Source organism: Delphinus delphis, chromosome 1 (genome assembly GCF_949987515.2).
Source record: "Delphinus delphis chromosome 1, mDelDel1.2, whole genome shotgun sequence".
In the NCBI taxonomy this organism is placed as follows: domain Eukaryota; kingdom Metazoa; phylum Chordata; class Mammalia; order Artiodactyla; family Delphinidae; genus Delphinus; species Delphinus delphis.
In genome coordinates this window covers 38,112,966-38,137,292 of record NC_082683.1, presented here as the reverse complement: position 1 = coordinate 38,137,292, position 24,327 = coordinate 38,112,966, and the positions used below count along the sequence as shown (strand labels likewise).

General features: G+C 55.8%; 1 protein-coding gene across 4 annotated transcripts; it reads left to right on the top strand.

Moving 5' to 3' along the window:
• The first annotated feature begins 3,321 nt into the window (after positions 1 to 3,321).
• Positions 3,322 to 14,141, top strand: TMEM275 (transmembrane protein 275). Of its 4 annotated transcripts, XM_060004777.1 has the most exons (3): positions 3,322 to 3,606; positions 4,881 to 4,973; positions 12,841 to 14,141. In XM_060004777.1, exon 3 carries the CDS (start codon positions 12,929 to 12,931, stop codon positions 13,460 to 13,462), a length of 534 nt encoding a protein of 177 aa, XP_059860760.1. In that variant the 5' UTR covers positions 3,322 to 3,606; positions 4,881 to 4,973; positions 12,841 to 12,928; the 3' UTR covers positions 13,463 to 14,141. The 4 variants fall into 4 exon arrangements, with proteins under 4 accessions (XP_059860760.1, XP_059860779.1, XP_059860770.1 ...); XM_060004796.1 differs by lacking the exon at positions 4,881 to 4,973; XM_060004787.1 differs by lacking the exon at positions 4,881 to 4,973 and having other exon boundaries at positions 3,322 to 3,753.
• The last annotated feature ends 10,186 nt before the right edge of the window (positions 14,142 to 24,327 follow it).

The following is a 24,327-nucleotide window of genomic DNA, read 5'->3' as shown; positions in this document are numbered from 1 at the left end:
GGCAGGGGCTGACGGGCTGCCCCCTGCCCTGCCCTCTCTTCCCACCCGCTACCCCAATCTCAGAGCCTGCCCGGGTCCAAACCAGAGATGAACCAGGTCCTGGAGATGCCAGACCTGCTTTCACCAAGACCATTGGAAATGGATTCCCTGTAGTGGGGTGGGGCCTGGACCACGGTGTCTCTGGTTTCATGCTCTTGACCTGGATTTTCTCTCTGAACTGCTGCTTGGCCTTCTTCCCTTTTTGATCTACTGTCTGGATCCTCTGGAATTTGGGGCCCAGTGATACCCCAGTCTCTTGCTCCAGCCTGGCCAGGGAAGTGAACCGCAGGCTCACAGGAACCACACCGGGTCTGGGCCTGGCCCTGGGCCTCAGGAGCTCACTGGCTGCATAGAGGGCCTGGACCAGACTCCCCTGAATATCAAAAGCTCCAGGCAGCTCCTCAGGAATGGGCCCTGAGCAGCAGTGAACCAGACAGCGGCATAGCCTAGAAAAACAAAATGGTCGCTGCCTTGACAGGAGCCCAGGTGACGCACGGGCCTGGAGGCTTCCAGGAGGAGGTGTCTCCTGAGCTGAGCCCTGTGCTGAGACTCTTGGGGTTTGACTCCACTATTTAAGGCTTTTCATGATCTGACTGCAAACAAGACCTCCAGCCTTCCTTTTCTCCCCACCCTCTCACCGCTCCTGAACCATCGAAACACGTTCCAGCTCCCAAGCCTTGGCCTGTGTTCTCCTGGATGCCCCCCACTCTGCTCCTCTCTGCCTATCAGATCCCCCATCCTTAAAGGCCTCCTTCCAAGTGTCCCCTTAACCACAATGCCCTCCTCATCCTCTTCCACCAGCCTCTGTCTCCCTCTTTCGACACCCTCCAGGCAGGTTGAAGTCTTCTTTTTCACAAAACAGTTACTAATCCTGTTTAAACCTACTGTCTATTGCCCTTTTCCAGTTACCATCACGGTGCACAGTAAGTGCTCAATAAATGTTAAATGGCTTAAATTTAGTGGAAAAACAATTCCCTAGGCTTTCCCGGGAGAGCCACTTCAAGGCTCCACATGTGTACAGGGTTTGGAGCCGGGCTGTACAGGAAACATTGCTCCTCCCTCCACGCCACTCCTCATACACCTGCGACCTCAGGGGGAAGCAGAGTTGTATGACCTCTGTGGAGACATCTTCTCCATGTGGCCTCTGTCCTCGTTGGTGAGCAAAAGACAAGCTAGGAAAAGTCTCATTCTTCAAGAATCAGTGCAGATGACACCTCTTCTTGGAAGCCTCCCCTGACTTCTCTGTGCCCCCACAGCCCCAGGGCTCCCCTCCATCACAGCCCCCAGCACTCTGAGTGGCCTCTGTCTATTTCCCCCTCACAAGAGTGGGGGCGCTGAGGGCCAGGCACATGGAAGGTACCCAGTGGATGTTGGAAAACCACACCAAAAGCAGGAGAGAGCAAGCACCCTATCGTACAGATGGGAAAGCTGAGGCCCTGCAGGAAAAGGACTCATCAAGTCCCATGGTGAGAGATTGTCCCAAACCTCGCATCCAGGCCTCTTCTCTCTCCCCACCCACGGCTCTACCCTCTGCTGCCCTCTGCACAGGCCCCAGGGACCAACTCCCTGACCACAGTGGGACAGACCTCCATGGATAGAACAAATTTCACAAATGCTGCTGGGCTGGGGAGACTTTTGTTCCTCCAGCCCGAGGGAAGTCAGTGTCCCCCTCCTTGCATTTCCCTCCCGCCTGCTCCCTCTCCCTTCTCCTTTTCCTCAACATCATCGTCATCAACAATAACTCGGGCCTGGTTTCCTTGATCAGTAAGGAAGTGCTTCCTCTGGTCCGTCTTCATCCTCACCAGCAGCACCCCAAAGAGATGCCTAGAGGTGGATGGGGTGGAAGTGGGGAAGGTGGTGCCTGAGCTGTAGGGATTGTGGTCCTCCCCTTACCCACCATCAACCCTTCCCAGCCATGATCTCCCCCAGGCAGGGCTATGGTATCCCAGATGCCTGGCAGGGCCAGGCACAGAGCAGCGTTGGGCATCAGAGCGGATTAAATTCGGAAATGAACACGTGAAAAGGCAAGAGCTATGTCCTTTGGGGAAGAACTGGGTGGGGCTCCAAGGACCCTTGAAACTCTGGGAGTTCTCAAGGCCTGGGCCTGTTTCCTCTCTTTCCCCTGCCATGGGCTTCCTGAGAGCTCCCTTCCCCCAGTCCAGGTGAGTGTCCAGATACCTCCTCCCCAACTGCATCTCTACCCCTGACCCCCACCCCCTTCACCTGGTCCCAGTAGTGGCCCTGTGGAGACACGTGACTTCTCCCCATCCATGCTTTGGAAGAAGCTGAGGTTGGGCCAAGCAGGTAGGGGTGGTGCGGTGGGTAGTGTTAGGGGAAAGCGCCCTCTCCCCTCCGAGCAGGTCCGGAACCCTCCATTCAGTGGTGGTGGGGGGAGGGGGGCGGGGACAGGGACAGGTTATACGACAGCGGTCTGTTCAATAAATGAAATCAGTTCTATCCAATAGCTCTGTTCTGACCTCAACTGTGGATGTGACTAGCCAGCCTTGGGCTGGGTGCTGACACTATACCAAAGGTGGGGAGTCCAGGCAGCCCCCTGGAAGTCACATTCCCACTGGGCCAACCTGGAGGACTGACCAGGCTGGCGCTGGAGTCTAGGGATAAGACTCAGTACTGGTTCAGGAACCCCCCTCCCACCTCCAGGGCCTGGGCAAGAGACTGTGAGGCCTCGAGCCTCAGTTTCTTCATCTGCAGGTGGAAGATGAGTGGTCCCTCCCAGGCCACTGTCAGGATGAAGGTTGCCTGGCGCGTGGTTCACATCAGGGCGGATTTATGAATGGATGAGTGAATGAATGAAGAGGGGGTTGGAGATGCTCCTCCAGCTGAACTCCCCCAGGTTCTGGAAAATCAGCACCTCAGACTCCCACCCAGTCCTCGCCAACACAGTCCAGCCTGGAGGCAGGCCAAGCGCTCCCTCCCCGCTCCCACCCCTGAAGAAACCCTTACAAATCCCACCAAATCTCACCAGGAGCTGTATAAGGGGCTCGTGGCCACACCTCTTTCTAGGATGCAGGATTTGTGGAGGATGATTGGAGAAGGGTTGCTGAAAACAAGCCCCATCCCCGGAAAAATCTTCCTGCTTTCACCGCTCCATCCCCCTCCCATCTGCCCCCCAAGCCCCACCCCCGCCCAGGGTTGGGAATCCGCCAGAAACTGAAGACAGAGCCAGTGAGACCTACACCCCTCGCTCTAGAGTGACCGGCAATGTGTCCATCCCGGACTCAGGAAGTCCAGACTGGAGAGTGTGTGGGCGGCTGGGAGTTCATTGCCAGGCGCTTGAAAAGCGTTAAAACCTAGAGGCGGGGAGGGGAGAAGGGCGGTGCGGAGCCGGAGCCAAAGAGAAGAGGAGACTTGGTGGGAACGCTGATCCGTGGGGGGTCAAAGGGAGCCGAGGGCCGCAAGGAAGCTGAGATGGGCGCTCCGAACGGCACAGCCCACAGCCAGGGCCCTCCCGGCACCTCCGGGTCCCCGGGAGCTGCTCCCTGGAGCCCCTCTGCCCTCACGCCCCCGCCCACCCGCTAAGCCGGGGATCTGCAAGCCGCCAGCCGGGTGAGTGAGGGGGGCCGGCCGCCGCTCCCCCCAGCACCCCCCTCCAAGTTGGCACCCCCCTGGCTGCCCTCCTCTCTAGGGATCCTTTCTCCCCTGGGGGTTCCCGGGGGCAGGACCAGCAGAGAAGTGTCCACTGGACCAGCTCAGGCAAGTGCAAGCTACAGGCGTTGGGGGAGGCTGGAGGGAGGGCAAGGGGATGAAAGGAGAAGGGAGACGATGGGGAGGGTAGCTTTAGGATTGGAGGAGATACTCTATATCCAGCCCTAAACCCCAGGGGAACTGAGTAGTGCCCAGACAAGAGGTCAAGCACCTGTAGCCTTGAGCACAGTTCTCTGAAAAGAGATGAGAACGACAGAGACGGAAACAGGAGAAGGGGACACACAGCATGGAGAGGCTGCCCTGGGCCCCTCTGCTTTACCCTGAGCCCTCCCCCGTCTTTAACTCAGTAAGGATCTGCCCTAGAATCCACCTCCAGTCCCCATCCAGCTGTCCACCGCACCCTCCCAAGACCCAAAGTGAGGAGGGAATAGGGAGAAGTGGGCACAGAGCGACTTCAAAACCAAGAGACAGATAAAGGCAGACCGCAGTGGCCCCTCTGACCTTAACCATTTGTCTAACCAATATTTCCTGGGCACCTGGGGAGACCCAGACACTCCAGTGGGGATGTGGCAGCTAACAAGGTGGATATAATCCTGGTCCTCAAGGTAGACCAGTGGGGGATACAGACCTGGACACAGCAGTTCCCCATCACCGAGGCAAAGGAAGGCTTCCTGAAGGAAGCGACGTCCCAGCTGCGCTCTGACGGTTGAGCTGGAGTTAGCCAGGTGAACGTAGAGGCAACAGGAGCAGCGTGGCCACCCGACCACACCTGGCGAGTTCGGCTCCGCTCCAGCAAAATCTAGAGGGCTGCCTGGAGGGAGCTGGGGCTGGGAGAGCCCAGGAGGGGTTTCAGCAGGGAGCGAAGGGGGAGGAGAGTGGAATGGGGTAGCAGTGAGTCTAGAGAGGAAGGGATGGGTTCTAGACCCCTGGAGGGAAGAATCTGCAGGGCTGGTGACAGACTAGATTGCAAATGTGGCGGGGAGAGCCTGAGGGAGGAGGAGGTGCAAGGATGAAGCCAGGTTTCCGGCTGGGAGTCTGGGCTTTGTGGGAGAAGATGAAGCTTAATGGGCTTGTTTCTAAGAGGAAGAGAATGTTCCCAGGAGGGAGGGTTCAGGGGTCCAAAGCTGTGGAGAGGTCAAGTTAGCTAAGGACTGAACCATCCTCACTGAATTCAGCACCGAGGAGGTGACTGGCGGCCTTGGAGCAAGCGCCTTCGGAGCGCGGTGGCACAGAAGCGCGACGGGAGTGGACTGACCTTTGAGAAGGAGGTACAGTAGGGAGCGCAGACAGTGCTCTCAGGATGCAGGCAGGTGTGGGGGAGGTGGGGGCTTTGTTTGGTTTCAAGCAGGAGAGGCTCGAGTGCCTCCAGGAGGTGCAGGCATGGTGAGAAGGGCTGAGCACTGACTAGGAAGGGGGACGTTCCCCGGGATCCTTGAGGGCCTGAGTCACGCCAGAGACAGGGATGCACGAGGGCCCTGCTGCCCAGCTGGTGATTTTCTTTTCACCTACAAAGCTTAGCAGTTTGGGCACAAACGTGGAGGAGACAGAAAGCTGGACTGATGCAGGGTCGAGGCATCACTGGGCAGCTTTGGCAGAAGGACAAAGGAACAAGTTGCAAGACAAGGTAAACTGCAAGAGGGTAAGTGAAGTAAGGCAGTGGGGGTTCTCGGGTGGAAGGAGAAAGAAGCAGAGGTGAGAGGCTCACGGAGAAAATGTAGAGAGAGTTCCAGGATTGCATTAGGTCAGAGCACTGTTACAGCAAGAGGCTGCGGAGTCGTGGTAAAGAGCACAGATTTAGAAGACACACAGCCTAGGTCAGAATTCCAGCTCTGCCACATATTATCACCATGTCTGCGACCCTGGGCAGGTGATTCAACCTCTCTGAGCCTCTTTGTCCCCATCCCAAACTGGAGATGGCAATAGCATCTATCTATATGGTTGTCATAGGGCTTAAGTGAGTTAATAATATAAAGGGCTTAAAACAGTGTTTGGCACATAGTAGGTGCTGTGCAGGTGTTTCTATAGTGGTCGCCATGGGGTTTAGTCAAGAGTAGGATGGCTGGGTTTCTCAGAGGTGGAAGGATTCAGGGTGATGACAGGGGTGGTGAGGTCCTTGGGGTGACGAGGGGGAGCATAGTTGGGGTGGAACGGAGGAACTGGGCGTTGGAAATGAGGAGCCAAGGAACTAAGAGGGTGCAGGGTGGGGCGGTCGTGCAAAGGATGCTGAAGTCCCTCAGGGCACTTGGGCTGGAGGAGAAAGAGCGCCTCCCAAAGCCTTGGAAGGAGGTGGGCAGGAAGGGCAGTTCCACTGCTGCCAATCTGCAGTCCACCTCCACGCTCCCAGGCAGAGAAGTCTCCAGAGGTCCCTCTGCTGGGCAACAGCTTCTTTCTACTACATAGGCAGGCAACTGAGAGGGTCTTTGTGTCTGGCTATGTGTTTGCAACTCTCAGTGTGTAATGCATCTGTGTGTGTGTTTCTGGATATGTCTGGCCACTGAGTGTACACGTGTGATGTGTGTGTGTGCACATGCACTCAGGGATGAGGATCATGGGGCCCAGGTGTCAGACGCAGCAGCTGGGAAGCCACACCTCCAGATTTCACTCTCTTCATTCTCTTGTTTCCAGCCTGGAGAATCTGGGTGAGCCTCGTGTGAGAGTGTGTGTGTGTGTGTGTGTGTGTGTGTTTGTGTGTGTGTGTGTGCGTGTGTGTGCGTGTGTGTGCGTGCATGCGCTCTCTCGCATGTCTATTGCCTGGGCAGAAGTAGGGGAGCCGTGGGATTGGCTAGGGTGGGGGTGGTGGCAGCTTTGGGGGCTCCCAGGAGGCAGAATTCAGTTGGCAGAAGCTGAGAGCTTCCAGGGTAGTGAACAAGCTGGCACTGAGTAATGGTGATGTAGGAGGTTCCCTGAGGATGGGGGTGGAATGGAGGGTGGTGGATGGGGAGGCCAGGGGAGAGGGCTGGCCCAGAATTTCTGGGACTGAAGGGGAACAGAGGGGCCAAAGCTAAGGAAAACAGAGGGTTTCACAGTGAGGGGAAAGAGCTCAGACTGAGCAAATGAGGGACTCAATCTCACATGGAAGACAGGGTGCTGGGACCAGTGCCTGATGCTTGGACCGAAGCCCCAGCCCCCTTGCCCAGAGGCTCCTGGGTCCTTGCAGCAGGAACCTGGGACCAGAAGGCCTGGAAACTGCCCCTGGTCAAGTAACTGCTCTAGAACAACACAGACATCCAAGATTCAGAGACTGGGTGGGTCAGGCTGACCTGAGGGGCTTCAGATGGAGACCCCCCTCTCTAGGAGCTCTGCATCACCTATGGAGGACCATCCTCCCTGGGCCCCAAGCTTGTTGATGATTGGCTGGATAGTAATAATCAATTAATAATTTTTAAAATAAATATCTCTATACCTTCCGTAAGCAGAAATTCCAGTGTAGCGGAAACAACATGGCTTTTCAATCTGACAGAACTGGGTTCAAATCCCAGCTTTACCTATCACAACTGAGTAAACCAGGGAATGTTCTTCACCTCTCCCAGCCTCAGGTTCTCACTGTGAACTGGGTTCAGGATGGCAACAGCCCACGGGGTCATAGTAAAGATTAAATGTGTGAGTGCAGGGAAAGTGCTTAGCACAGAGTTGCTGTTCAACGTGAGTGCCCATCTCCCCAAAATCAGAGCTACCCCCCACCCCAGCCCCACCCTGAACAGCAGAGCATCAGGTTACTTCTGCAGGCCAGGGTGAAGGGAATGATTTAATCCCAGCCCAAAGCAAAGAACAGCCATATTACAGATAAGTGCACAGTTTTTTGAGATCTTTTGCTATATTGGCAGTAATTTCTGATTGGTTTCCATGTCCACCTTCACAAACCACCAGCAGCAGGAGGACAGATTCAGAGACAATAATCTGGTTAAACCTTTCCCTTTACATTCAGCAGCTGAGGCCCAGAGAGGGGCCCTGGCCCTCCCAAGTTGCCCAACCAGACCAGAGTCAAGAACCCTGGTTATCTGAGGCCCAGCCCCTTAGTGTCTGCCTCTGCCTCTAACTGCTTATGGCCTGGACTCCCAAATAGAGTCCACAAGGCCTCCCAGGCCAAGGCAGGGCAGGGGGGACTCTGGCTGCCTGACCAGGGTCATGCGCAGCTGAATGGCAATGGTCAGAGCCCTGGCTTTTTGGGAAAAGGCCAGGTTCTGGTCTGGCTTGGCCACAGACTCCCTCCATGAACTTCCTCACTCCTAGCCTCAGTGTCCCCCCTCTGCAGATGAAGGAATTGAACGAGATGATCTTTACAGGTTCAGCAGCTTGGGGTGCTCACTAAAGAGAAGGTTCCAATTCTAAAACTCAAGATTCAGAGCAATGACCTTCCCTCCTGCTCAGGCAATGGAGTTGAAGACTGGCCTTGGGATGAGGTAGAAAGGGTTTGAAGGGATATTTGAAGGGATAGCAATAGCACCAACTCAGAGGGTCCTGCTTCTGAAATTAAATACTCCATCCTAGAAGTGACGAATGTCATAATCCATTGGCCAGAACTAGTCACACAGCCCCACCTAATCACAAATTGGCCAGAAAGTGCAATCATAACATGTGTTCAGAAGGCGGGAGTACCAGAAAGATCTAGTGAATAGCACCAATGACACCCAGAGCACTCGCTACAAAACAGTATCCACCAGCCCCAGCTGGAGGGCCACAGTCCACCAGATGGAAATGGTGCTGCAGACTGAATTAATTGCAATAGCTGAACGACCTCAACACCTCACCCCTGCGTGCTCCAGGTCCCAATCAACCAGGATGGAGGCAACTTCAGGAATCAGCCCTTAGCCTGTTCTCTGCCTGGGGTGGAGACTCTGGGAGCAGTCTGTCTTCCAGAGTCAGTTCTGCCTCCCAGGAGCAGGTAAGAATCATTTGTTGGCAGTTAGCCCCTGGAAGCTCAGCCCTTGGGCAGGTATTTGCTTTAGTTGAACTGAGTGTGGTAAGCCAAGGAAGGAGCAAAGTGAGTTTACCTTCCTTAAGAGACACACAGAACACACCCTGTCCTCCTCTGCTGTTGATATTTGAGCAGCATAAGTACTGATTACAGGAGCTTATCCACAGAAGCCTCTGCCCTGTGCTTCTGTCATTCAACAAGCACTTAGCAAACCTAGCGCTATACTGGGTTGAGAACTCAGGCTTTGGTGTCAAGACACCAGTTTTCAGATCCTGGCACCACCACTGCCACTCAGTGGTCTTGGGAAACTTGAATCTTTCTGTGCCTCAATATCCTCATATACAAAATGGGGATATGACAATAATACTTAATCTCATGCTGTGAAAATTAAATTAGATGTTATTGCAAAGTGCTCAACATAACACAACTAACTTGGTTAGCAATCTGAAAGTGCTAATTTCAGATTCTCATCTAGACTTGTTTATGGCTAAGAAAGACTAGCTTGTATCAGACCAACTCACTCACTGAGGGTAACTAAAAAGGCTGGATGAAACATTTAAGAAATCTGTTTAAAGGCATGGGAGAGCTACCAAGGCAGTAAGGACCTGAGGGGCCAAGACCTTGGAGAGAAGAGAAATAATATTTTATTTCACTCTTTCCCTTAAGGCATTTTCCAGTTTGTAGGGGGCAGTGGCCATGGATTTGGGAAGTCAAAATTGGAATTTAGGGCTTAAAAAGTGGAAAGGCCCTGTTAAACACCTCCAGCTTTTAGTTGGGGGCCCCAAAAGGCTATCCTCTTTGAGTACTGGTTAACCAGATATAGACCAGACTCAGGAAGACTGAAACACAGCTCCCAGTCAGTGCAGTCACAGATTGGGCCTGTCCCTTCTTCAGCTGCATGTCAGAAGCAAAAGTAAATCTTCTCTAAAGGAAGATAACATCATCCAGGACCTCAAGCTATCTCTACAATGTTGGGCGTTTAATAAAAAAGTGATCTGGCATTACAGGAGATAAGACTTAATGACCCCAAACCAAAAGCAATAAAACAGACAATAAAAACAAGAGATCCAGATGTTGGAGTTTTCAGACATGGACTTCAAAGAGTTTAATATGTTCAAGAAAATACATAAGAGGGAGTTTTTCAGAAGAAAACTGAAATCTACGAAAAAGAATCAAGTGGCAATACTAGAACTGAAAAGTTATAACAACTGAAATTAAGAACTGAATAGATGGATGTTACAGCAGAGAAGACACAGGTTAAGAGAGGATTAGTGAACTGGATGACAGATCGGTAGAAAAATAGCCAGAGAGAACCGGGGCGGGGGTGGGGGGAGGGCTAGAAAATACAGAATAGAGTATAAGAGATGTGTGGGACAATGTCAAATGGTTGAACATGTATGCAATTAGGTTGCAAGAAGGAGAGAAGAGAGAGAATAGAGGGAAAGATAATGGCTGAAAATTTTCCAAAAGAGGCAAAAATCAAGCCACAGATTGTAGAAGCATCAGGAAGCCCACAAAGGATAAATACAAAGAAAATCTCACCTTGGCACATCATAGTAAAACTGCCAAAACCCAAAGATAAAGAGTCTTCTCTATAAGGGAAAAGAAAGGAGAGCCTTGGATCCTCCAGCCACCTAGGCCTCCCCCCGCCACCCCCCCGACCCTTGTCCAGTGTCAGCTTTCAGGAGTCTGCTGTGAGATAAGGTGAAAGGCCAGACACTATCCCCTCCATCAGGGGCTCCCTCCATCAGCCTCAGACAGAGCCTTCCCCATAGGAAGGACAATGTCAGATAATGATGAGGTACAGAAGGGGTGAAATTTGGGAATCTCACAGCACCTCCTGAGGGCAGCAGGAAGAAAGTGTTGGGATTTATCTCCATATCAACACCAAGGGGATCAAACCCTTCTCTTTAAAATGAAGCACGATTGCATACGTTGTGAGCTAGACCATGTGTTCTCTGATTCTGGTCTTCCTTTTAGTCCAGCCACTAGACCCAGATCAACTTCCCTCTCTGAGCCTCCATTTCCTCAGTTGTAAGATGTGGCTGTTAGTAAGTATCAAGCAGGTGTATCGTTCAGTGATGTCATGCGTGTGAAGCTGCTTTAAAAATTGTACCCCTTCAGCGGTTGCTATTGCTGCCTGGCAGAACCAACAGCTGCAGATCAAAGATGGTTCGCAGGACTTCCCTGGTGGCGCAGTGGTTGAGAGGCCGCCTGCCGACGCAGGGGACACGGGTTCGCGCCCCGGTCTGGGAAGATCCCACGTGCCGTGGAGCGGCTGGGCCCGTGAGCCATGGCCGCTGAGCCTGCGCGTCTGGAGCCTGTGCTCCTTAACGGGAGAGGCCACAACAGTGAGAGGCCCGCGTACCGCAAAAAAACAACAACAACAAAAAAAGAGGGTTCATGCAAATATGGCGCTTCCTGAGGAATCTGTGGTCGGTAGATGCCCTCAAGGGTCAACACATGCTTTCTTCACCAGGATTTGGGGATTTCTGAATTCCTGCCAGCTTACTGTGTCAGCCAGGAGCTTCTCGCTGGAGTTGCAGGACAGCTGTCACCTCCCCTGGTGCCACCTCCCACTGTGATGCCAGGGGAGGAAGCCCTGGAGTCATCACATTGGGCAGGCCCGGAGGTGGCCTCCAGACCCTCTGACCTGCTTGGGCCAAGCTGATTCCTACCTGTGTCCAGAGTGACAACCTGAGCTGCCCCTCCCCAGCACTAGTCCTCGTTTTCACACACCCCATCATCAAATTCTCTCCAACTCCTCTGTGTACAGGCTTTGGACTCGGGAAGGATAATTCAGGGCCCGTCCCTGAGGCACTTCCATCTGAGGGACAGACTAACTGTTCTGTTTCCAAACTTGACATGACTGACCCCCCCAGATCTGAGACCTTAGAGCCCCTTCTTTATCAGCCACCACTACGACATGAGTAACATGGAAATCTCACTATGTCCTGCACTGTTCTAAGCACTTGATTTAGCCTACAGCATTTAGTTATCACCACACCCTATCAGGTAGGTTCTCTTAGTAGCCCCACATTACACGTGTTAACACTGAAGCACAGAGAGTTAGGCCACTGGTCCAGGTCATGCTCCGTTGCTCATCCCGCATGCTCCGTGCCAACCAGTAGTCCCATCTAATTTCTCCCCTCCCACCCCAACTCAGAGCCCTTTTCCGACACTTTTTCACAATTCTAACACAGCTCCATGGCTATGATCTCATCCTTCGAGGGCCTTAATACCTGTGATTTCATGTTATAGAGCAGAATTCTCAAATAGAAGTCTTAAACTCCCCAGACTCTGATGACATTACCCTTGCTTCTGTACGCATTCCCAGAATTATAGAATCCAGTGATAGATCCCACAACCAGATACAATGAGAAAATCCTAGAAAGGGATCCTAGTACCCTGTGATTGGGCTTTTGAGTCCAGGTTCAACACTAGACTCCTGGGGGATGCGATGGGGATAGGAGTGGAATCTAATAGAATGCCCAGTCTGGGAAGGACCCGGGGCCTTGGGTCTGCTCCAGCCCAACCCATGTAGGGACTGTCTCTTCTCACTGACCATCTAAAACTTCAAGAGCTCCTCACTCTTATGTGGTCATTCACTCCAGGGCCTCATCTAATATTCGGGAAAGTTAATGTCATTGCTATGCCTATCAGAACCTGGGGTGGTGGCCCCCAGGCCAGGCAGCAGGTCATGAGGTCCCGGTCCCGGATACTGGGTAAATCGCTAGATCTCTCAGCACTTCAGTTTCCTCTTCTGGACGAGCTGGGGCTAGACCAGATGATTTCTAGGGCCTCTAACACTCAAGGGAGGAAGCTAAGTCCCAAGAGCTGCCACCTGGCCTCTGATTAGAACTACTGATCATGATTATCACGGTGCCGAGGACTTTCCACCTATTTACTCACTTAATTAGCCCAAGAAGGCTTTCTGGAGGAGAGGAGGTGGAGGACTGGTGTCTGTCTGGAGGACATAAGGAAGTGGGGAGGGAGGGAAGATGGCAAGATTAGCCACGAGGAACTCCAGGGACCTGGTGGGATAAGGGAGTCCTCCCATGGGGGGTGAGCTGTTGCTTCCCAAAGGCAGAGGCAGAGACAGGGGCTGGCCAAGATGGCATGGCCTCTGCACTCCCAGGCACTGAACATAGCCATAGAACGGAGAGGGGGTTTGGAAGCCCAGATGCCCAGCTGACCTCTCCCTTGATCTGTGCCCACAGGACTACTGTGAGCTGAGCCCCTGACATGTGGGCTGGCCGGGGCCGGCGGCAGGAGGGAGCTGGATGAGTGCCCGGAGTCCCCAGGCCGATGCCGCCCCCGGAGAAGAGCCAGGGCCCCCCGGCCCGGGCGCCCGCGGGCCGCGCTCAAGGCCGGCTGCCCGGCCCGCCGTCCCCGGCGCTGTTCTGCGCCTGCGGCCTGTGCGTGCTGCTGGCGGGCGTGAACGTGACGCTGGTGGGCGCCTTCGCTTCCTTCGTCCCGGGGCACAACGCGCCGCTCATCTTGGGGCCGGCGCTGCTCGTGCTGGCGCTCGGCTTCTTCGCGGCCTGCTGCGTGTGTAGCCGCCGCCGCGGGCCCGCGCCCCGTTCGCGCTCGACGGCGGCCGCGGGTCCCTGCCAGGGCGGGGGCGGCGGGCGGGTGGCGCTGGAGATGGAGAGCAGCGAGCGCACGGCGCAGGACACCACGGCCGTGCAGCTCAGCCCCGCCGCCTCGGCCGCGTCGTCCGGCCGCTCAAGCCCCAGCCCCGGCCCCTTCACCCTGGATGCCCCCGCGCCCGCAGCCCTCTATGCGCCGCGCGCCGATGGGGTCCGGCTCGACCTGCCCCGGGAGGGCGTCGCCCCCTAGCCTCCCGGGTCCCCGGCCCTGACTCCCCTGTCCCGGTTCCCTCCCATCAGTGCCATTAGGAAAAAAGAAAGGGAGGAGGAGAGACAAGAAAAAGAAAACTTTCATACGGGTCCGGTGCTGGGCACAGGTGGCCTCCTCTGTCCCATCTCTGGAACTTCCGGGGGAGGGAGGGGGGAGTGTGAGGATGGTGTCCAGGCACGGCCCTCAAAGGGTGGGGTCTGCTGGGCCCTAGTTTACCTCACTCCCCAGACGTCCGGAAACTGGGCTGCTGGTCCTTCCCTCCCTGGGCACTGTGAGCAGAGCCACTCTGAGGGGCTCTCAGCAAGGCCCGCGCCCCCAAGGGGTGGGAGGAAGAGGGGGAGAAAGGATGGGTTCAGCCTGGGCTGTCTCCTGTCCCCGCCTGCTGAGAAAGGCTGCCCGACCCCCTTCTGTCCCTCCCCGCCCTCCTTGTCTCTACCCCAACATGACCTTTTGGGATTAATGGGGGCAGGATCTGATTTGAGCCAGATCATCCCTAAGGTAGAGCTGTGTTGAGCACACTCCACCCCTTCTGCCCGACTATAGCAGGGGGAGCTGAGCTGGGGGCCGACAGGGAGGAGTGGTGAGGGGGCTCCTCCCACCCTGAAGGTCTCGGTGTGAACCGCACTGTGTATTCCCGCTGTACCTCCCTCGCTCCTTAATAAAGCACCTTTGGAGTCGTCCTCTGCCCTTGTGCAGTGCAGGAGGGAGGAGCTGACTGCGGGGCCTCTGACCCAGCACCCTGGAGTCTTCGGTCCCCCCACCCTGCGGCGGAGTGCTTCATCATCCCAGCACCTGCCCACCTTGGAGACCTGGAAGGGAGCCCCAGGGAGAGGAGTGTGTGACTGTGAACAAAAGACTGAGACTGTGGGTGCCTGTGAACATCTGTGGAAACAGGGTGTCGGATAGGGGGCTGGATGAGTATATGAGTGTGACTGTGGGTGAGACAGCCCGGCTACATTATGAGATGGGGAGTGTGGGAGTATTTTGGGTGACACTGTCTGACATCACACCTGTGTGGGAGCGTGTGTGTGTGTGTGTGTGTGTGTGTGTGTGTGTGTGTGTGTTGGTGGTTGAGGGCTCAGTCACCCAGCAGGGATGGTGAGGCAAGAAGGGCTCCCCAGGTCTTGCAAAGCCTACACCTTTCTCCTGGCCTGGCTGCGCTTGCAGTCTGGGCTCAGCCTGTCCTCTGTCCAGGTGGGTGAGAGAAATGCAGGTAGAGAATCCAGGTAGAGAAATGCAGGCTGCCCTGCAAGGAGAAACAAGGGGGCTGGGGGCTGGAGGAAAGACACTGCAACCCTGGGCCAGCCCCTCGTCTCACTTCAGGGACCCAGGCAAGCAGTGCCCAGGGATGGTGGCACGCGCTGGCCCACCACCCCTGGCTGGCCATGACTCCCTGTCCAGCTGCCCTTGGCTTCATCAGCCTCCCTTTCTCTTTCCAGGCTGGGTTCTGCTGCTCTTCTGCCCTGGCACAGGCACTTTCCACAGCCCTGGGGCTCTTCCTCCCTTCCTCTGACCCTCTCTCTGCCTCTTCCTCTCCTGCTGTCTCCCTCCCACTGACCTGAAGAAGAGTGACTCCCTCTCAGTGGGCGCTGAGCAGGTCATCTCTATTAATTAGCACGGGTCGATGGTCCTAACCTTTGAAGCATCTAGCCCCTGGAGCTGATGACCTCTTCTCAGAGCACTTCCCCACCCCCACCTGCATTCGTGTGTGTGTGTGTGTGTGTGTGTGTGTGTGTGTGTGTGTGTAAGGAAGGCCACCTCCCCAGGCTCCAGGCCTGTCTCTTCTGGTCCACTGGCAGCCTCGGACGCCACCTGCTGCCTTGGAAGAGTAGGAGGTGAGAGGGGCCGCTGCTGATGCCGCCTTGGGGTGTGGACCACCCTTCTCCCACCACCTTCTTAAGAAGAGGCACCCCAGATTCTAGCCCGGGAATGCCAGGCCCAGCCCAAACCCGTCCCCCTCCTGCTGGCAGAGGCCTGGAGCTGCACCATCAGGGTTTCTTCCTCTTCTACAGGAAGACTTCCAGATCCTGTCTTGGAGCCTGGCTGCTGGGGAGGAGAGTGAGCATGTGATAGGGTTCAAGGTAGTGGGCCACAGATCGATGGTGTGAGTGAATAGAATGGGATCAAGGTGGCAGCAGAGGGTGGGTTGTGGGGCATGGCTCCTTGGAGTCTCCCTTGCATTGTCACCGCCAGCTGAAGGTCATCTTTTGTCCCATCTGTGCCTCCTCTCCCTCCCCAGGCACACCAGGAGATATGCTCTATACCCCAGGACCCACTTTCCAATCCGTCAGCCCTAGCAAAGCCCCCCAGTGTCCCTGCAGGCCTGCCACACCCGGGTACTCCTCCCCTCATATCCCTTCAGGCCCCCCTAGGGCAATGCATCCCCCGTGGAGCCAGCGAGGCCCAAGGGCAGCCACAGTCTCCACGCACAAGGAGGCTGGAGGATTGCCCTGTCTCCGCACATCTGCAGTCCCCTCCCCGGCAGGCTCCAGGCCCTGAGGGCAGAGAGGGGCTCCAGGGTGCCACCGCGTGGGGAGCAGGTTTCTGTGGAAGGAGAGGAGGTGATTCTGAAGGCACAGAGGCAGGAAGCTCCCTGACCTTGAGGAGCTCATTTTTTACTAATTAATTCAACAAATAATTCCTGAGCCCTACTATGAACCCATAGCTTGGTGAACAAGCTCTGGAGGAGCTTACGTTCTACTTGGGGGAGAATTAAAGCATTAAATAAGTAAGCAAACAAGACAAAAAATCCTAGCTGGTTGATAGTGCTGTGCAGAAAATCACAATAGGAAGGTGTGACAGAGGGACTTCGATGGCTGGAGAGGTCTTCTCTGAGAGGTGACATTTAAGTTGAGCTCTGACTGACAAGAGTTAGCCACGCCTGGGTCTAGAGCAAGAGCATTTCATGCTCGGGAAAACGGCCAGTGCAACCCTAAGGTGAGAATGAACTTGGCTTCCATGTGTCAGACCAAGAAAGAAGGGCTGTAGAGACAAGGGTGGGAGATGAAGTTGGAGAAGGGGGGAGCGGGCGTCGTGCTCAGCTCCTGTAAAGCTTAGTAAGCAGGGTGAGGAGCTGGGGTTTTATTCTCCGTGAGATGGGAGCCACTGGCGGGTTTTAAGCAGGGAAGTGACATGATCTGATTTATGATTGCACAGCTCACTCTGCCTGCTATGTGGAAAATAGATGTTGAGGGACACAAGGGAAAAGAGGGGCCAGGTTGGGAGGTCGTTGCAGTGGGAAACGCTGGGAGTCAGGACCGGAGCGGTGGCTGTGAGCTGGGCCGATTCGACACCCATTTTTGAGGTCTCCCTGTCAGGGGAGTTTAAGGGAGTGAAAGAGAGGAATCTGGAAGGAAGTTCTAGAATTTTGGTTTGAGCAGCTGGGCATATGGTGGAGAAAAAGCAAGGGCTGTTGTCATATGAAAGGTCTGTAAACCCAGTGGAGCTGTCCTGTAGGAGCTGGAGCCGCAGGCCCGAGTTCCAGATGGAGAGCCCTGGGGAGGCAGATGCAGAAGCCATTGACCTGTGGGTGGTGGTGAAGCCACGAGTCCAGATGAGGCGTATGAGGAGAGATGAAGACCAGGAACCAGAACCTAGAGTAGTCCAACCTCTGACTCTTAGAGGAAAGAAGGGACTTGAAGTTGCCCAGTTCTGAATCTCACCTAACCTTCTGCTGATGCCAGTGCCTTTCTGATGAGGTCTGTGCACTAGGAGTCGGGGATCAGGGAGAAGTGAGTAGAATGTGAGCTCGAAGAGGTTGGGACTTCTGGCTTATTCACAGCTGTGCACTCAGTGCCTACCTGGCACAAGGTAGGTGGCCCATAAATATTTGTCAAACGACTGAATGAGTAAAGAGTGTGAATGTTATCACACAGCTAAGGTTCTGGGCCTCCGGAAACAGGGATTTATCAAGATGCCTGATTCTGGACCGGAAGGGAGAAAAGCTCCTTATGCGTGTGGGAGTTCTCCTGGCCAATTCCTGTTTTCTGCTTTGTGGTGGGGGTGGGGGGTGACACAGGAATATAGAGCTGGCTAGATGAGCATTAATGGATGCACCTGAGGGCCAGGCTCCCCTGCATAGGAGACGGCCAGATGGATGGGCTAAGACTGAGGAAACCGGCACTGCTAGGGAGTGCCACCAGAGGGCACCCTGGGCACATGACAGGGGATAGAGGTGAGGAGGTGGGGAGTAGGGAGTTGGGTGTGCATGAAGGGGGTGGGTGTTAAAGTCACCCAGATTCACTGAGTGACACCTCCAACCCTGGAACCTGACCTTACGACAGAGGGAGGCCTGGTGCTGGACACAGACATCCTTTATCAAGGACACAGGTGAGTCCTGGGTCTGGTCCTGGACTGAGCCCTCACTCTGATTTTAGACTAAGTCCCGACCTGAGCTTGGTCCTGACCACATTCGGAGCCTTGACCCTGCCTGGGCCACACAGTGAACCCTGACCCTGATCTTAGACTGAGTTCTGACTTGAACCCTGACCTTTACCAAAAATTGAACCCTGATCTGGGCACAGACTGAGTCTTGGTCATGGACAAACATTAAGCCCTTATTCTGGGCACAGACTGAGCCCTGACCCTGATGCATGCACTAAGGCCTGATTCTAGTAACAGGTTGAGCCTGACGCTGGTCACAGAGCCCTGAATCTGGTCCCAACCTGAACTCTGACCCTAATCAATACACTGAATGCTGACCCTGAACTAAGACTGAGCTTTCATCATGGTCACGGACTGAGCCTTGATCCCGAAGACTGGCTCCCACACACCCCACTGACTACAGGACCTTCCAGATGAGGTTCCCAGGCCAGGCTTCAGCCCCAGAAGGAAGTAACTTCTGGAAACACTTTGGAAGGGGAAAGAAGGAATTCTGGGTCTCTGAATGGTCTGGAAACTCCTAGACATTGCATCCCTGAGGATGCAGAGGCCAGACAGAGAAAGGCCGGTTCTAGGCTGTCCGGGACATGAGGGACGAAGGACAGCTGGGCCTTCTCCAGATACCTCTGGAGCTCCGGTGAGGCCTGCCCGCCTGCCTGTGCGTCTGGGGGCCTCCACACTGGGCGCCTCTTCCAGCAGCACTTCTGACTCCCGCTAAAACCTGGGCAAGTCCCTTCCACTCACTGGGCTGTGCCCCACCCCTCGTTACTTTTCAGGGCAAAAGGGAGAAGGTGACCAGGTCATGACTGAGGGCCCCGTGTCCCCACCGTGTACCCTGGCAGGAAGAGAAGGCCCCTCGCTCTGGCCGGTCACTGCAGACAAGCAAGAGAAAGTGAATCACGCTCAAGGCGGCTCCAGCCAGGCCTCAGCCTCAGGTTGGCAGTGGTGGGTGAGACAGGAGCAGGGAGGCGGGAAGGAGGAGTCCCGGAGGTCCCCGTACCCTCCCGGGGTCTGGTGTGTGTGTGAGGACAGGCAGGTCCGCGAGGCACCACGCAGCCCCTCCGCAGGGCACACTGCCCAGGTCAGGGCCGGCCCGGGGAGCCTCGGCCCTGCGGGGCCCGAGCGGGCCTCTGCCAGGCCCTCCCCAGGCTCACCTTGGGCGGCACTGGCGCGGGCGTGGGGGCCGAGCCAGGCGGGAGCCGGGGCGGGGGAGGGGCGGCTCGAGTCAAAAACGCTGACGCCGAAGACAATGAGCTCTCCCAGGCTGAGGCAACTCATTTGGTCCCGGCCACGCTTTATTAAATTCTCATAAACCTGTCAGGGGGGACAGGGCTCGCTTCAGTTTACCTCATTAGCCCGACACAATGACAGTGGGGGGGGGGTGGCGGGGGGTGGCGGCAAGGGGAGGCCCGCGCTCAGCTCTGAGAACCGAGCCAGCCGGGAAGATAATTGAATTAAGTGGCTTTTGTTAATGGTTTTTAAGACTCCGAAGTGTAAATAACATTTAGGGGCTTTCTTTTAACGGGGCTGGGGTTTCAGAGACCCGGGGAGCTTAGGGGAGGCCCAGCCCACGTCCCTGCCCCTCTGCCCCGACCCCAGGGGAGTTTGGGAGGGGCGACCCGCCGGGGCTGCCCCGGGATGCGGCGAAGTTACGCTGCGAGGAGCGAGGGGAGGGGCCAAAGAAGGTGCGACAACTTCCTGGTGGGGCTTTGAATAGAGACGGGGAGAGAGGCGGGCCGCGATCTCGAGCGGGCGGAGAGGCAGGGGCTGCCGGTGGTGAGCTGCCCAGGCCTGCAATGCCACCATTGGACAGAATGGCCAGGGCTATCCCTGGGGTGCTACTGGAGGCGTGGACTGTGAGGGTCAGGGGACCTGGCCTTCTGGGGGTGTGGGGCGGAGTAGTGTTCGTTCCTCGCTGCGAGGGCAGCGGCACTAGGCGGTTATGGCTGTATTGCTTATGGCCGCTGGGAGGGGCCCCCCGGGAAAGAGTGGGAGCCCCTTCGCAGGACATGTGGGAAGGCTGTGGTGGCCGGTGGACTAGACCCCAGGCTTCCTGAAGGAGACTGGACTTGAACTGAGCTATAAGAGAACCTGCAGATAGGGGTGGGGAGTTCACGTCTCTGGGGGCACAGGGCCTGGGCAGCTGCATTCCAGGGAACAGGGACATGGAAAAGCTGCTTGGAAAGCTGTCCCCTGGCTGTCCTCAGTCACAGCTTCTCCCTCTCTGCAGACAGAACCAGGTCCAGGAGCTGATGGGGCTGGAGGCGAAGGGCTCTGGGCTAGGTCCCAAGGGACTGGAGGGGGGCGGGGCTTGCCCTAGGCCAGCCCACAAAGGGTTAAGGCATTAATCGCCCTTGCATGCGACAAAGGGAAGTGAGTTTTCTGATCCAGAAAGGATCAGTCCCTGGGACGCCCCATCAGGCCCTTCAGCGTGAAATTACACCCCAGCGGGGGTGCTCCCCTCCCCCACACACACACTACCCGCCTAGGCCTGGCACAGGATTAGGGCCTGGAGTCATCAGCTTAATAGATCCCACCCCCCCCCACCCCTTCTCCCCCAGAGCCTTCAGTGCAGCCTTCAGTGGAGCCTCCAGGCCTGCACCAGCCTGTCTGTCGATCTGATCTGTCTGATCCTCTCTGGCCTCACTCTTGGTCTGCTCCTTCCATCCGTCTCCTCAGCTGCACCCTGACCCCACTCTCTATTTGAGTTTCTTCATAACCTTTAATCAGCACCCCAAACATATTTGTTTCAGCACCTATCTACCTGTTGTCTGTCTCCCCACCAGCAATGAGTGCCTTGGGAGCAGGGACAGTCTCGTTCAGCACTGCATCTCCAGTTCCCAGGCTGTGTCTGGCACATAGATGGTGCTCAGTAAACATTAGTTGACTGAGGCCCCTCCCAACCACCTCACAAAGACTGGTGGCGGGTGGTCCCTAAAGTGTGGGCACTGGGACTCAAGACTGAGAGGAGGGAGCTAAAGCCTGTGCCAAGACAGGGCCACATCCTCAGGAAGAGAAGAGACAGGAAGAGACAGGGGCTGGGCTACAGCCTCAGCCTCAGGCCCAGCCTCATCTCTAAAGGAGAAGGGCGAGGTCCTGCATGGCCAAAGGGTGCTCACTGGTCCTTGGGCACCATCCCTGGACACCCCTTCATCCCACTTCCTTGGGCAGCTGCTGGGCCTTTGCCACGAGTGCCTCCAAGCCCCGTCTGCACCCACAGCGGGTCATGTGGTCCAGCATGGGGAGAGGCCCTGGGTGGAACAACTGAGGAAACGGGGGGGGGGGGGGTGAATATCACACAGAAGAGAAAACTCAGCAGGACATTCAGAAAGCAAGGCCGTCCAAGGCAGGCGGGTGACCTGAATAGACTACCCTCCAACCTCTACACAGGAAACAGAGGCCCAGAAAAGGCCAGGGCTTGCCCGGGGCCACAGAGCAAGGCCAGACAGGAACCGGGCTCCCAGGGTCCCAGGCAGAGCCCGCCGCTCACGCTGCACCTCCAGTTCAGTTAGACAGGTGCAGTATTGGTTCCACAACAACTCTGAGCCTGGCTCTGCCCGTGCCAAGTCCTGCTCAGGGAGCTCTATCTGGGTGTCCCTGGGTGGCCAAGAGGGGTCAAGAAAGGGAGGGGCTGAGTGATCAGGCGAGAGTGCGTATGGATGGGTTCTGAAGAGTGAACAGGCTTTCCCCAGAAGGCCTGATCAGCAAGAGCGGACAGGTGGGAAGGGGCACAGTGAGTGCGGGGGGTGCCACGTGGTCCAGTTTGGCTGGACGTCCCAGAACAGTGTGAATAGATGTCTTCTGTGTGCACACCACCCCCACCCCCCAGGCCAGGCCTGATGAGGAGGAGGCAGGTTTCAGCTCAAATGAGGAAGAACTTCCCGGTCAGACCTGGAGCAGGCTGCCCAGCAAGGTAATGAGCTTCCCGTCCCTGCGGGTTTGTGGCAGGGGCTGGGTGTCAGTCCTGCCCAAATGGGGACTGAACTGGAGGGCCCCTGAGGATGTCTGTTCTGAGAACCCGTAGCAGGAATCCCCAGGCCATCCACACACCAGGCCCTCCAGTAGGCCACCGCCAGCCCACACTTGTCCATTCGCTTGGGCTTAGTGAGATCCTGGCAGCTAGAACAGGAGAAAGGGAGAGGAAAAGACAGGCAGAAAGACTCCTTTTGCAGGTCTGGCTACTCCAGGTCCTGCCTGTATACCTGGAGCTTCCACCCAGTGCAGTCAGGGGCTTCAGTCCAAGCCCAACTTAAACACAGGGACTGAGGCCCAGAGACGGACTTCTCCCATGTCCCACAGTCCGAGAGGCAGGTCGGGGCTTGCTGGCTGCACAGTCTCTCTCTAGGTGGCTTACCAAGAGCAGACTGAAGGTAAGTCTGAATGAGGCAAGCCTCTCGGGCATCTTGTCGGCCCTGCCTCCAGAGGGTCCGTGTGTGCTGGGGAGGGACCCCAGGGCCGAGGATGCCCTGCACCTGCTAAAAGAACCAAAACTCCCTTTCATCTCCCCATGTTATCGAGCATCCCCCTCAGCCTAGCCTACCTTGTTCCTGAGGCACTAGGGCTCCTGTTTCTTGGAGCTCTCTCCTCCGGGAAAATCTTAAGGTAAGAAAGTGTTCCCGCCCTCCTGGCTGCCCAGCACATCTGTGTGGAGGCGAGGGATGGATGGGCTGAACTCTGAAGGACCCAGGCTTCCAGGTCTGCAGCTTCTCAGGTGGGGACGGCAACAAAGAGCAGCTTTGTAAGCACATGCTCACACTCACACGCACCCGCACACGCCCCACACGAGCTCTTTCCAAGAATGGCTCTTCAAACCTGGTTGCCCAGATAAAGGAACCACTGGGCAGTCAGTCCCCAGGAGGAAGTATCGCTCCCGTGGCCTTTGTTGTTCAAAGGGCTTTGCAAAATCTCCAGAATCCTCTGGGAAAGGATCCCAGGCTGGGGTGGCGAGTTCCCCACAGCTGGGGACTTAGGTGAGGATGGCACGGCCTCCCCAGCCTGGCAGGGGGAGGAGCACCCCAGGGGGCCAGGCTTAGAATCAGCAGCAGCTGTGGCAGCGGTTTAATCCTCCGCTTCCATTATTAGCTCACTGGATTCCCACGGGCTGGGGGGTAGACAGAGATCTCCCCATTTTACAGATGATAAAACAGAGTTTCACAGAAGCCTAGCAGCTTATTAAAACAGCCCCACAGTGAGTCACTGCTAGAAATGAAATTGACTTGGTACCAGTGACAGACTTAGCTCAGCCCTGCCCCAAATTGAGCTCTGCCCTGGCCCCATTCTGAGCCCCAACTCTGACCTCTAATTGAGCTGTGATTTGCCCTAGACTGAGCCCTACCCCTGGCCCCAAATGATCCCTGATTCCAGCCACACACAAAGCTTTGACCCTGGCCCCATTCTGAGCCCCACCTCTGTCCCCTAACCGACGTGCCCCGGGCTGATCCCTGATTCTAGCCTCAGACTTATTCCTGGCCCTGTTCCAGACCAATCCCTGATCCTTGCCTCAGATTGCCTCTCCTGTTAACTGTAAACCTCACGAGGTTAGAGACCTGTGCTCCCCATTCACTGCTGCTACTTCACATTCATGTATGTGTGATTATTCGAGTAATCTCTGTTTTACCCACTAGACAATCATAGGGCCAGTCTAGTTTTGTTCGCCAGCACTTATAAGAATGTAATCATAGCAATAATAACAAGTATGTATTGAGTATTTACTAAATGCCAGGCTTTGTGCTAAATGTTTTACAGATGTTATTTAAACCTCACAAAGAACCCCGAAGTCAGTGTTATCATTAGGCTGTTTTACAGATGAGGACGCTGAACCCCAAGATCGCACTAGGAGGAGGTATATAGAAGTGTCATATATGCTTAGTAGTTCCCTCCACCCATCACACTCAGCTGCCTGGTGAGGGATGGGGGTGGACAGGGAAGGCTCAGCTGTAAGACGAAGCGGAGGCATTCAGGCAGGTGGGAGAAGTTGAGAGCTTTCTGGAGACTCGGAGTTTCTAAAGCCTCAGCAGGGCCGAGTGAGTCAGACTGAGGGAGATTGTGATGAGGGCGTGAGAGCCGCTCCACAATTGGTGGAGTCCGGGGCAATATGAAAATGCAGGGTCCTTTGTTTAAAAGTTAAGGATTTGGGGGCTTCCCTGGTGGCGCAGTGGTTGAGAGTCCGCCTGCCGATGCAGGGAACACGGGTTCGTGCCCCGGTCCGGGAGGATCCCACATGCCGCGGAGCGGCTGGGCCCGTGAGCCATGGCCGCTGGGCCTGCGCGTCTGGAGCCTGTGCTCCGCAACGGGAGAGGCCACAGCAGTGAGAGGCCCGCGTACCGCAAAAAAAAAAAAAAAAAAAGTTAAGGATTTTGAAATGGAGACATCAGAACAATACAGGGCTTGAGCCCAGAGGCCTATGTCTCCCCAAGGTGTCCTCAAGAGAGCAGATGGTGTGTGAGGATGGATGCATGGAGTCA

Excerpts from the sequence above, each read along its gene's own strand:
- TMEM275 (XM_060004796.1), top strand. The coding sequence starts at position 12,929 with ATGCCGCCCCCGGAGAAGAGCCAGGGCCCCCCGGCCCGGGCGCCCGCG.